The 14202-nt window shown below is 42.6% G+C and overlaps 1 protein-coding gene across 2 annotated transcripts in view; it reads right to left on the reverse strand.

The window, feature by feature from the left end:
• Efhb (EF-hand domain family, member B) overlaps window positions 1-13889 on the reverse strand; it is a 54233-nt gene extending 40344 nt beyond the window's left edge. For both annotated transcript variants that reach the window (XM_005387460.2, XM_013515691.1), the window contains exons 1-3: window positions 12916-13889; window positions 2308-2370; window positions 1335-1478 (exon numbers count right to left, since the gene is read on the reverse strand). In XM_005387460.2, the coding sequence (XP_005387517.1) occupies window positions 1335-1478; window positions 2308-2370; window positions 12916-13809 (1101 nt within the window). In that variant the 5' untranslated portion in view covers window positions 13810-13889. The remainder of the gene's footprint in view (window positions 1-1334; window positions 1479-2307; window positions 2371-12915) is intronic.
• Between the last annotated feature and the right edge of the window lie 313 nt (window positions 13890-14202).

A 14202-nucleotide genomic window follows, 5' to 3' on the forward strand; every position in this document is an offset into this window, starting at 1 on the left:
AAAAAAAAAAAAAAAAAAAAGCTAGGGAGAAAATACAGTATGATTATGGAAAGATATGTCATTGTCATTGCGGCTTTCTCATCTTCAGTTGGAACTATCAGAATTGATACTATGAGGTACAGACATGCCTAAACAAGGACTTTCATAGGAATTTAAGGTCACAGTGGGACTACAAAGCTTGAACAGAGCATGCAGATTGACTCACACACTCAAGAAAAGTAGAAAGACGCCCTATGTATGAACTCTGCATATGAATGCTACCATTGCATATCACAGACACATACTAATAAAAAGAAAGTAGGAATAACAGGACCAAAAATGTAATTTTCAAGCTGGGCATGGTGGTGCATGTCTATAATCCCAGCACTTGGGAGGCTGAGGCAGGAGGATCATTGTGAGTTCAAGACCAGCCTGGGCTACAAAGTGAGCTCAAGGCCAGCCTGAACTGCATAGCAAGACCCTGTCTCAAAAAGTTAAAAAAAAAAAGAAAATTGTATAGATGAGATCCTTCTGAATCTAGACTAGCCATTCAATCAACAGCAAAGAACTTCCTCACTACACCTCCACTCGACATCTAAGCATTCTGCATTACTATGCAGATCTCACTATGCAGGTCAGCCTGGCCTTGAGCTCACTTTGTAGCCCAGGCTGGTCTCAAACTCACAACAGTCCTCCTACCTCAGCCTCCCAAGTGCTGGGATTACAGGTATGCACTACCACACGACCCATGACAAGCATTTCTGTTTCCTGGGAGAAAATGGATTACAACTCCCCTTTCATCATCTGAGGGAAGAAGAGTTTGTAGTTTGAATCATTAATTTCTCCACACTGTCTTGGGTGCTGCTTGGATTTTTTTAATTGATCAAGACGAAAGCTTTCTCCCATAACGCATGCAATCATTATGTACTGCAAACATGTACTAATATAAATTTTAAAAAGATTAATGCTTAAAGAGTACAGATGGAAGGGGCTGGGGATTTAGCTTAGCGGCACAGCGCCTGCCTGGCAAGCACAACATCATGAGTTCGATCCCTGGTACTGGGGAAAAAAAAAAAAAAATCAAGAGTACAGATGGAGGAAAGACTGGTAAAAAAAAAAATACGGTGGGGCCAGGCATGGTGGCACAGACTATAATTCCAGCACTTGGGGAGTTAAGCAGGAGGATCGCCACAAGTTCAAGGCCAGCCAGAACTATATAGCGAGACCCTGCCTCAACAAAAAGAACAAACAAACAAAAATATATATGGTGAAAAGGAGATTGGATTCTTCATTTGTGCATTTTTATCTTGGTAAATTAGTTATATACATTGAAGGAAAAAAAGAAAAGAAGGTACCTGTATTGAAATTTTAGATTTTATTCCATGTGTCAAGGAAGGTGCAATTTGGGGATCATTTGCTTTGCCATAAAATACTCTCTCTGCTCCAGGAGGTGGATACCTGAAGTTGAAATACTTTTTTGCCTCTGGTGGAGTAAGCAGCTGCAAAGAGTAAGACAAGAAAACAGAATTACTAAGTATAATTTTTAAATAATAACTGAACTTTTCTACATCAGTCAATGTACACCCTTAATTTCATGAATGTCATAAGTACATGGGGAATTTACACCTTCAAATTTCCTCTAAAATTTATTTGCTTATGAGAATAAACTATATTTAAAAATTATATTTTGAAAATAACTAAGCAATATCCAGTTTTAAATTATACCTTTTTGTATTTTCTTTTTCTTTCTTTCTTTTTTTGAGACTGGGTCTCGCTATGTAGTCCAGCCTGGCTTCAAACATGTGCAAGCCTGCTTCAGCCTCCAAAGTGCTGGGACTACAGGCATGTGCCACCACACCTGGCTAATATCAAAATATTTGAATTCTCTGTGGCTTTTATAGAACTGAAAAACATAAATACATAATTTTTACTTTCTTGAACAAACTCAATGAAGGCCTTAAAATACAGTAAAAAGTCCAAATTCACCATATCAAGTTTATACAACTTTCAGAAGGAATGCTGAGCTGGGTGTGGTGGTGCACACTTGTAATCCCAGCACTCAGGAGGCTGAGACAGGAGGATCACTGTGAGTTCAGGCCAGCCTGGGCTAGAAAGTGAGCTCAAGGCCAGCCAGAAATGCATAGTAAGACCCTGTCTCAAAAAGACAGAAAACAAAAGGGGGTTAGTTCAAGGCCAACCTGAATTGCATAGCAAGACCCTGTCTCAAAAAGAGGAGAGGAAACAAAAAAAAGAAGGAATACTGAGAGTTATCTCCTAATGATCCTATGGAAAGTAACAGAGCAAAAGAAAGGCAATAAAAATGCTTACCCTAGGGAGTTTCTCAGTTAAGCAAGTTGCAACTCTGTATCCGATTGGAGTAACTTTCCCTGCCTAAGGGGAAAAAAACAAAAGTTGGTCATTGTCAAGACAGAAGAGGAACATTTTGAAGAATGGAATTTATTTCAAATTTGGCCTAGGCTACAATGATACTTTCAACTAAAAACAAGAAAAAAAAAAAAAACAGAACAGCAAATCTAAGAAATTCCTGATCTCTAAACATTAAATGCTAAATACAGCAGCTGGGATATAGGTCAGTGGTGTAGTATTTGTCCAGGATGCACAGGGTACTGGGTTCAATACCTGGCAGTTTTTAAAAAGCTAAAAATATATAATATAAATGTAAGTATTGTTTTCTTATAGCATTAGCATTGTCAATGATCCATCCAATGACAGACCTCTGGGACATGCTGAGGTACTCAATCTTCAGAAGCAATCTACATGCCTGTAATCCCACCACTCAAGAGGCTGAGGCAGGAGGATCACTGTGAGGCCAGCCTGAACCACTTACATAGTAAGTTCAAGGTCAGCCTCAACCACATAGTGAGACCCTACCTCAAAAAAAAAAAAAAAGAAGCAATCTTATAGTTCACACGTTGATTTTTTATTGTCCTGTTTCATCAGCAAAATGGAAGTACAGCTGCATGCAGTTAAGATCAAAAGAGATAATGTGTAGTATGTCTGAAGACACGTGGGTGTGTTTTTATGCTGATTTCCAACAACACACTCTCTGTTGATGCTTGTAAGCATCTGATTTCTAGCCCATCCCTATCAATGAATGACCCAAATCCCGCTTGGCTTTATCTACTTAATTGTAACTTAGATCTTTTTTGTCCTTCCTTTTCCCATGATAAAGATTATAGTCATTCATTCCCAGAAATGCAACTCTTGTCTATTTCCTCTTTATCCATTTTAAGGCAACTAACATGTTTGTAAAGTGTAAGTTTCTTTTTTACAAAGGGAGAGAAACTTCTCTGAGTGTTCTAGAGAGGGTGGGGTGCACCCAGAGAGGGTGGGGTGAGGAGGGAAAGGGGAAGTAGGGAGAGTTAGGACAGAGAAGAGCAGAAATGAGGAGAGCTGAGTGAGTGCATGTGCAGACGTGGTCGGCAGGGGATGGAGAGTTAAATTAATAGGAGAATGCCTGGATGAACATATAGATGGATGGGTGGGTGTGAGTAGGTGGACAGTATTGTTATCATTTTGTTCTGGGTACAGAAATTCCAGTGAGGAGGGTATCAGCATTTAAGAGAATAGCTTCATTACAACTCTAGGCCTATGAGAAGAAGCTCACAAACAGGCAGAAAACTGAACTGTTTTGCTAAAAACGGGAAGAAGATATCAACTTCTGATGTTTAGGCCAAAACGGAAAAATTCAAGGAGATGACAGGTAAATGGAAAAGAAAGCAGGTAGAGGGAAAGATCTAGCAACATAGTGAGAAGCCAGGGGCCCAAGGTGGGAAAATTAGCCAGTAATAAGCAGCTTAGCCTTTAATGACAAATTCTGGGGAAATTCTAGTCACATAATTATATTATTCTGAAAGAATTTTGTCTGTAATCCCAGCACCTGGGAGGCTGAGGTAGGAGGATCACCATGAGTTTGAGGCCAGTTTAAGCTATATAGTGAGATACTGTCTCAAAAAACATTAAAAAAAAAATTAAAGAACTTTGTGTGAAAAAAAAGAAAAGGCTACATTCCAATTTGCGCTAAAGTAGGGCAAAGAAAAGAGAGGAGAGATAGAGTGAGTTGTTTTTGCTTTAATTCAGCTGGAAATTAGAAGAAATGACAGTGATACTAGAGAACATTCAGTCTTTCTCACTATACTTTGGATAAGAAGTCTAGTCATTCTTTTAAATATTTTGAGGAGGATCAGAATAGATTATCCCAAAATATGCCACTTTGGCGTAGAGATTCTTTTGAGCTGAAGGCAAGTGAGAATCACATAGCGTTCTCTTCTCCACGCTTATTCTGCTTAATCAGAATTATTTCTACAAAGCATCCCCTTCTCAGGCCTTAAAAGCCAGGAGGAGGCCAAGCACTGCGGCATGCACCTGTACACTCACACCATGGAAGGCTGAAGCTAGAGGATTCCAAATTCAAGCCCCACCTGGGCACCTTAGCAACTTAACAACACCCTACCCCAGAGTAAAGAAAGAAAGAACAAAAGGAAGGAAGGAAGGAAGGAAGGAAGGAAGGAAGGAAGGAAGGAAGGAAGGAAGGAAGGGAGTGAGGGAAGGAGAGAGGAAGGGAGAAGTAGAGAGAGAGAAAAAAGAAGAGAAACTCGTCACTCACCCGAAGATGGTCACCCAAGATGATTCTGCACTATTAAGTGACGCCACTAAAATAGCTCTTATTGTCCACTAGTTCTTCTATGTATTTTCTACTCACTCCATAATTTATTTTCCCCAGAAACCCAAACCCTCTTTCTTTCACTAAAAGAGTATGTGAGTCCCTGAATTTAACCACTTCTTTGAGTTTCACTTACTTCCTGTCAACCCTTGTTCATGTAAATATTTATAAAAAGTCTATGTTCCTGTTAATAGCTCTTGTTAGTTTAATTCACATGATCCCAGTTAAAACCAGATGGATAGAGCAAAAATTTTTTCTCTCTAGTAACTCAATGGAAACAATCTCATAAGGCTGAAAAAAATGGAGTAGCCAGGCAGCTGCTAACTGAGTGAGAAAGAAGAAAAGATGGATGGATTGATGGTCTGACAGCATCCATGGCCTGAAGGAAATTTTACTTACCCCTGGTCTGCTTCCGTTCCAAGTATTTGACAAAGGGTATTCTCCATTTCTGTCATTGCAAACATCCTACTAAACAGCAATGCCCTCAGTGTTCACGCTAGAGTCACGCACAGGAGAAGCAGGGGGCTGCAAATCAGTAACTGTGATTAGGCTTCCGTGCTCTCCTGCACAGACCAGGGACCCAAAACCAGAACTCATCCGTGTCTGTTTTCTGTCTGCAGTATCTGAATATGACAAGTTGCCTACCACCCTTACCCACATTAGGTCTTTCTTCAGTTGGATATTCCAGCCTTCTGCTGAATATTTAAATGATCATATATAAGCTCTAAACAAGTTCTTTCTTCTGTTTCTTCTTTTAAAAGCTCCAGATGGGTGTGGTGGCACATGCCTGTAATCCCAGCACTCCGAGAGGCTGAGGCAGGAGGCTTGTGCCAGTTGAAGGTGAGCCTGTGCCAGCCTGAACTGCATATTGAAACCCTATCTCAAAGAGATTAAAACAAAAAAAATAGTGAGTTCAAGACCAGCCTGAGCAAGGTCGTGAGTTCAGTTCCCGGTACCGGAGAAAAACCAAAAAAAAAAAAATTTAAAAAAAAAAAAAAGACCAGCCTGAACGGCATAGTGAGACCCTGCTGACAGATAGATAGACAGACAGAATGATAAGGCAGATGGTCCAATTTTTCCGGGAACTGTGGTACACACCTGCAATCCCAGCTACTCAGTGGAGTTTAGACAAGAGGACAGTTTAAACTCAGAATTCAAAGCCACCCTGGGCAATATTTCACCAGTTGTCCAGATAATGTCCTTAACAGCAAAAACAGTAAATCCAACATCACACTGTGAGTTTGGGTCCTCCACGAACCAGACACCATGATATGATTTGACATGCAGAAGATTAATAATGGCGAGGCATGGGAGTGCACTCTGGAGGCTGAGGCAGGAGGGTCACTGTGACTTTGAGGCCAGCCTAGGCTACACAGTGAATTTAAGAATTCACTGAATTACACAGCAAAAGCCTGTTTCAAAAAGACAAAAAAGGGACAGCTTTGGGAGCCTCAGTCACTGTGTCACATCACCACTACCACCAGTGTGGGAGCCACGCTGCGCCACAGACAACTTCGGGAGCCTCAGTGACCATGCCCCACCCCTCCATACCATGACAGGAGCCACGCTGAGCCCCGGTCAGCTTCAGAAGCCCTGGTGACCATGCTCCACCTCCCGACACCATCACAGGAGCCGCGCTGAGCGATCCTGGGGATCTTCAAAAATGACAGACAAAGGAGCAAAATGCAATCTCAGACCTCCACCCCACCCTGAACAAGTCTGGGAGACACGGACATAGAAGAGCTTGGAAATCACACACCTGAAATTTGTGAAATGATAGCAACTGAAGTAAAGAAACAACTCCATCAGGCTGTAGAAGAAATCAGATCAGAAAGAAAAAGAAAAATTTAAAAAAAAAAAAAGAAAAAGAAAATACTTAGGCATTAACCTAACCAAGAAAGCAAAAACTGCTACCATGAAAACTATAATACTCTGAAAAAGGAGATCAAAGAGGATATCAGAAAATGGAAAGATACCAGTATAATCCAAAATGGCCACACTTCCAAAACTATTATATGTATTTAACACAGTCCCAATCGAAATATCAATGGAATGCCTCACTGACTACAGAAAACAATCCTAAAATTCATATGGAACCGGAAAAGGCCTAGAATAGCAAAATCAGTTGTGGGCAACAAGGGCAAGGCAGAGGGCATCACAACCTTGAACTTCAAGTTATACTACATAGCTACAGTGATTAAAAACAGCATGGTATTGGAAAAATAAATAAATAAATAAAAAATAGACTTGTAGATCAGTGAAACAGAATGAGTATGGAGAAGTTATTCCAGGCACACTCAGCTACCTCATCTTTGACAAAGGGGCCACTTTTGCTGGAGGAAAGACAGACTCTTCAGCACACATTGCTGAGAAAACTAGCTACCCACATGCTAAAGATCGAATCTAGACTCATTTCTCTCATCATGAACAAAACTAAAATCAAAATGGATCAAAGATCTACATATTGCTGGGCATGGTTGGTGCATACCTGTTATCCCAGCATTCGAGAGGCTGAGGCAGGAGGATCACTGTAAGTTCCAGGCCAGTCTGGGCTACATAGTGAACTCAAGCCAGCCTGAACTATGCAGCAAGACCCTGTCTCCAAAAAAAAAAAAAAAAATTAAAACAGAAACAATCTGCTGGAAGACAAAAGAGATAAAACTCTTGAGGACATAGGTGTAGGCCAAGATTTTCTGAACAGAATCCCCATTGCACAAAAAATAATACCAAGAATCAACAAATGGGATCACATCAAATCAAAAAGCTTCTTCTGGACAGCAAAAGAAACCACCAAAAGTGAAGAGACAACCTACATAATGGAAAAAAAAAAAAATTGCCAGTTATTCCTCAGCAAAAGGATCAGTATCTAGTACAAAGAATTCAAAAAGTTAGATCTCTCAAATTTAAAGGCCCAATCAAAAAATGAGCATCTGAAATGAACAGGCACTTCTCAGATAAAAAAGATACAATGTGTACATGAAAAAAAGTTCAACATGACTGGCCCTTTGAAAAATGCAAATTAAAGGACACTGAAATTCCCTGTCATTCCAAAAAACCATGGCTATCATCAAGAAATCAACCAATAACAAATGCTGGAGAGGCTGCAGAGAAAAAGGAAATGTCAGTAGAAGTGTAAACTGGTACTATGGAAATCAGTATGGCGAGCCCTCAAAAAACTAAAAACAAATTCCATCTGACCTAGCTATTCCTCTTCTAGATATCTTCCTGAAAGAGTTAAAGAGATCATACCACAGTGACATATGTGTATCAATGTTTATAGCAATACAATTCATAATAACTAAATCTTGGTGTCTTGGTTACCTTTCTCTCATTGCTGAGACAAAATATCTGACACCTGAAGTCAAAGGAGGAAAGGTTTATTTAGCTTAGTATGTGGAGGTTTCAGTCCATAGTCGGCTGGCTCCAAGGCACAGTGGCATGGCAGGGGGATACAGTTCATGGGGGCAGAAGACAGCAAAAACAACAACAGAGAGAGAGTGAGGAGAAGCCTCTTTCTGTCCCTCATACTGTATGCAGGCTACCTACCTTAGGGTCGGAGTAGCATTCATACCCTTAATCCCAGCATTGGGCCATAAGCCAATCACAAAATAGATTCAGCTACCTCTGAAAAGCTCTGCCACAAAGAAGGATAAGTTTGAGTCATTTGTAGAAAAATGGGTATACTTTGAGACCATAATGCTAAGTGAAGTAAATCAGACAGTTTAACTATCACATGGTTTCTTATATGAGAAACTCAGTATACAAGTAACATGCAAAGTAAAAGGCAGACAACAGAAAAAAGACAGATGAAAAAAATTACTGTAATCCAGCACAAAGAGTGTATCTAAAAGTGTATCTTGGCTGGGGATTTAGCTCAGCAGCACAGTCCTTGCCTGGCAAGTGCGAGGTCTTGAGTTTGATTCCTGGTACAAAAAAAGGTATATTTTGAATTCGTATAATTGTCTTATTTGTTCCATTTGTGTTTTGGCTTGCTAGTCTGGCTGCTATTCTGTATGAATAACTAACTTTACAAGGACATATAAATAAATGGGTATGATGTTGGCCAAAAAGGGGGTCAGTGGAGGCCAGTGTGGCGGTGCATGCCTGTAATCCCAGCACTCAGGAGGCTGAGGAAGGACTCATGCTGTGAGTTCAAGGCCAGCCTGAACTACACAGCCCGATCTTGTCTTCAACAAACAAATACATACGATGAAAAATTATTACAGTAAGACACACTGTCATTAATCCCCCTCACTTCCAACATACTTACCTCACCATTTTTTACCACTTTTTGGAGAAGTTCTGGGGGTTCTCTTTAGTGAATATTTTTACAAGGTGTGGTCACAAATACAGTGAATGCCACTGCGAAGTGCCATTCAACCTAAAGGCAAGGCCTGTAAAAACACTACAGTGTGTCCTCATCCACCTTACTCACCAGATCTGTCACCATATACCTTGTGGCTTTTCCCCAAAATTAAAATGACCATGGAAGGTAAATATTTTGATTCTATTTAGCGCATGAAGGCAGCTGTGACAGCACTTGCCACTAGACACTGAGGAAAGAGGACTTTCGGAACTGGTTTAGAAAATGGCAAGAAAGGGGCTGGGGATTTAGCTCAGCGGCAAAAGCGCTTGCCTGGCAAGTGCAAGGTCGTGAGTTCGGTTCCTGGTACCGGAGAAAAAAAAAAAAAAAAAAAAAGAAAATGGCAAGAAAGCCAGGTATGGTGGCGCATGTCTGTAATCCCAGCACTCGGGAGGCTGAGGCAGGAGGATCATTGCAGGTTCAAGGTCAGCCTGGGCTACAAAGTGAACTCAAAGCCAGCCTGAACTGCACCGCGAGACCCTGTGTCAGAAAGACCCCCCCACAAAAAAAAAGTGGCAAGAATAATGGGCTAAGTATGTTCAAATTGTGGGGGGTTGTGGGGGATTAACGGCAATGTATCTTACTGTAGTAAGTTTTAAAAATGGTGTAATATTCACCATTTTTTATCCCATCTGCACAAAAATATCAATCTGATGTCTTCCTAGAAAAATTCAACAGAAATAATGATAAACAATTATGACTAATCAGAGTTCAGCAAGGTGACCAGGTACAGGGACAACAAATACAATGAAAAAAAATATACGGAGCAATCTAATTATAAGTCAATTAAATGTGAATTCCGACAATTCCTAACAAATAATTGTCAATTTTTAAAACTTACTAGAAAAACTTTTAGGAAATTTGGTGACAAGAGCTAGAAAAAGAGCTAGACCAGCTGGCTGTGACAGCTGTCTCAAAATAAAACATAAGCTGCATGGTGGCACATACCTATAATTCCGGCACTCTGGGAAGCTGAGGCAAGATGGCAAGTTTGCCATCCTGGGAAATCCTCGCCATCCTTGCCCGGCCTGGGAAATGTAATAACTTAGTAAGATCTTCCTGGGTATTTGTTTGTTTTTTGAGACAGAGTCTCACTGTGTAGTCCAGGCTGGCCTTGAAACTTGAGGCAACATTATCCTGAGTGCTGGGATTACAGGCATGTACCACCACACTGGACTGTCTTCTAATTCTTTCTTTTTTAAAGATTTTGGTTTTTATTTGTACATGTTTGCTACAGAAAATGATTCATCCTGTGACACTGGTATTTGCATAACACATCTTAAAGCTTTCTCCAATTCTAAGATCTGATTCACTCCTTAGCATACTGTAATCTGAGCTTCCCCTCTATTCTGGCTTTTTTTTTTTTTTTTTTTTTTAAGCAAAAAGCAGTGCAAAGTTATTTCAAAAGTAAAAGTGAAGAGTGAGGAGAAATTGGCTCTGCAGAACAAGCTTAGGCCTAGGAAAGAGGAAAGGGCAAGATAACAGAATACGCTGGAGGGTATTCTGACACCACGCAGGGCAGGGTGTCACGAGGAAAGCCATGGCAGCCTATTCTCATTCTAACAATGCTAGTTTCCTTAACATTCAAAGTTCATTGTCGTCCTATTCGCCCTATCGAAGAAGTCTCAGGCACTCTCTTCTCCATCCTGACTTCTTATAAGAAAGGTGTGTGAAGGGGGAGGAAGCAGAAGTTCGGGAACTAGATACCTGCTCTGGAAACCAGAAGCTGAGTCTGTGTGTGAGAGAGATCAGATGAACAGGGGTAAACTGCAGAGCCAATTCAGAAACAGAAAGCGCCAAGTAAGAAGGCAGTGGCCGGGGAAATTCAGTGATGGATCCAGAAACCAAAGTGGGTCAAACACAAAGCACCCTGACTCCCAAGGGGAACAAAAGCCTGTGGACCGACAAAATTCTGCAGAAGCCCTGTGACCTCATTAACACTTTTAGTCTCAAATTTCAGACTGTGGAATCTTTATTTCCAGAAGCCTTAAATATGCCTTCTTTAGGTTTCCTCAATACCATACTCTCAGATCTGCCTCTTCTGCATTCTTCTTCCCATTTAATCACCCTGACTTAAACTATGAAAAATATATTCACTAAATGACTGTCGTATGGGAAGTATTGTGACAAACCGTGAAGGTGAGCAATAAATATACAGTTTTGCCCTTAAAAGTTCATCTCACATGCAGGAGGATCATCACGAGCTTGAGGCCAGCCCAGGCTATATAGTGAGTTCAAGGCCAGCCTGCACCACACAGTGAGACCCTGCCTCAAGAAAAAAAAAAATCCACTTCGGATCTTTTTTGTTTTGTTTTTTTTTTTGTTGTTGAGACAGGGTCTTACTATGCAGTTCAGGCTGGCCTTGAACTCACTTTGTAGCTTAGGCTGGCCTCAAACTCCAGAGGATCCTCCTGCCTCAGTCTCCCGAGTACTGGGATTACAGGCGTGAGCCACCACGCCCGGCTCTTTCTTTGTCTTTTTGAGGCAGGATCTCGCTATGCAGTTCAGGCTGGCCTTGAGCTTACCTTGTAGCTCAGGCTGGTCTCAAACTGGAGAGGATCCTCCTGTCTCAGCCTCCCAAGTGCTGGGATTACAGGTGTGTGCCACCACACCTAGCCCACTTTTGATCTTGAACCCACACACTTTACTCTGGCATCCTAAACTTTTAGATATCTTCTTTATCTCTCAAGCATGTTGCCTAAATAGAATTACTTATAGCTCCCAAACTCAAGTGCCTTTGGTCATCCTCAGTGTCTTTCTTTGCCTCAGATGTCTTTTATTTTCTTTTTGTGGTTATTGGGGATGGTACCCAGAGAGTTTCCCATGCTAAGTAGGTGATATACTACTGAGCTACATCTCCAGCCGATGTCATTGTCCAGTGTTCGTTCAAACATTATTTCCTTATTTAAGCTTTTCCAGACTCCTCTAAACAGAATTGTAAAAATATTTCCACTGAGCTTCGTGCCTAAGAGTGTTTTCCCCTAGTCCTGGGGATTGAAATGGGGTGCGCTACCACCGAGCTCCTGCCACACTTTTTTTTTTTTTTTTTTGAGACAAGGTCTCCCAGAGTTACCCAGGCTGGGCTTGAACTTGAGAGCCTCCCAACTCAGTCTTTCATTAGCAGATATAATCTCCACACCTGGCAAATATGCATTTCCAGGAAGAATCATATGCGTAGTCATTTAGACACCTAAGATTCATTTAACTACCTGTCTGCAGCATTGGACAGAGCCTAACCCAAAAAGGCAGAGACCACATACTTTTCATTTTGTATGACCCTGTTCCCAGCACGATGACCACTACAAGTCTTGGCTGAAAGTAACAAATAACACAGTAAACAACAGGTGGGAAAAGAAAAGCGTTTTTCCACTTATAATATGAACACTAGGGTACAACATGAGCCTGAGTGTGTGAGAGGGTGAGGGAATGAAGACTGAGAAATGAAACAAAGGTCCAAGAAGAAAAAGGAAGATATCAGGAAGGACCCTGCTGGGCACAGAAAACAAAGGGTGACATCTAGGAAAGAAGGCAGAGAAGAAAAGGCTATCAGATAACACCTGCGGGGGCTCAGCGGGGCGGGGCAAGAATATTAGAATCCAGTGGAATCGGCAGGGTGTGGTGGTGCACGCCTGTAATCCCAGCACTCAGGAGGCTGAGGCAGGAGGATCGTTGTGAGTTCCAGACCAGCCTGGGCTACAAAGTGAGCTCAAGGCCAGTCTGAACTGCAGAGCGAGACCCTGTCTCAAAAAGACAGGAAAAAAAAAAAAAAGGGAATTCAGTGGAATCTGTCATTGGTCTCCCAAAGCCAAGCACGTCTTGACACTTTATCATTTCAGTTAAGACATGGCTATGTATAGTTCGGAGAAAAAGTACAGGGGGAACAACTTACAGTTGGCCAGCAGGGCATCCGATCAAAAAATTTCCCAGCGTATATGGGTCTGATGCAGTCTGGCGATTCCACTCCTGGTACGAGAGCTCCGGCCTCTTTGGGGTGTTGGGCAAACTGGCACTGGGAAGGTTCTATCACCAAGCCCATCTGGGGCTCTATACTAGCCTCATCTGACTGCTCAACTTGGGGTAGGCCAATGTCCACCTCCACTGGGGGGTTCACCTCCGTGCTGGGTTTCACCACAGCGCAGGTGGATTCTTTCTCCAGCCCCCGTCTCCCTTCTAAGCCTAAAACAGGCTGCTTTCCCGTGGAGGGCTCTATTGCTTCGGGGCCACTCGCCATAGGACCTTCTCTGTTCCCCGTAGCCTGTGGACCTCCACACACCACGCCCAAGGCAGGCTGTGCTAGCCTTCCGTAGGGACCATGCGACACACAACACTCATTCTCTGACCCCGCCCCCCTCCCTGGAAGCACACCCAGGGGTTTTGTTTCCTGGAAAGCGGAGACCCCGTTGAAGCCTAGATTGCCCCTCTCCGCAAGGGTCCTAGAAATAGCCCTGTTTCTCAATCTCATTTCAAGCTCCTTGCCAACAGGAGATTTTGTTTCTAGTAATTCTGTCTTTTCCTTACATTTATTGCTAACTACACGGCTCTCCCTCCACTGGGAATCTTCTTGTGCTAATCCCATGTTAAGCCCTAACTGCGCGGGAGATGTTGTTCCCGTAAAGACCCTTTGGTCTCCTGAATCATCCTTTGCGAATTCCATGCTCAGGGGAAGTTTCCCCTCAGATACCTGCGTTCTTCCAAGGGCGTTCAGCTCTAACGGGAGAGCTGTACTTGGCTCCAGGGAAGTTTTCAACCCCTTGGGAGAGTGTACTCTCACGAAAGAACACATCGTCACTCAGACCACCTGCCCACCGCTCCCTGCCTGCCTCTGACGCCTAGGGGATGCACCGGAGGAGTGGACGCCTAGTGTTTACCCGGTTACCTGGGAAACAGACTGCGCGGGGCGGGCTGGCGCACAATTCCTCCTCAGATAGGGGCCCCGCCCACCTCCCATCCCCCACCACCGCCACTCGGTCCCTCTCTCCCTGTGCGTGGCCGGCTCCTCCCTTTCCTTCTTTCTCCTCTTCCCTGTTTCTTCACTAGATTGGGAAGGCAAGAGTGAGCGGTGTGGAATCGGGCACTAGAGCAAATGTCCACTGACTTCCCTTTAGCTTCCCAGGCAGTGCAGTCCTAGGAGGATGGTTTCATCCATGGCTTTCTTCCCTGCTATTGGCCTCTTCAT

This window comes from Chinchilla lanigera, unplaced genomic scaffold, assembly GCF_000276665.1.
Source record: "Chinchilla lanigera isolate Chin_1 unplaced genomic scaffold, ChiLan1.0 scaffold00029, whole genome shotgun sequence".
Classification (NCBI taxonomy): Eukaryota; Metazoa; Chordata; class Mammalia; order Rodentia; family Chinchillidae; genus Chinchilla; species Chinchilla lanigera.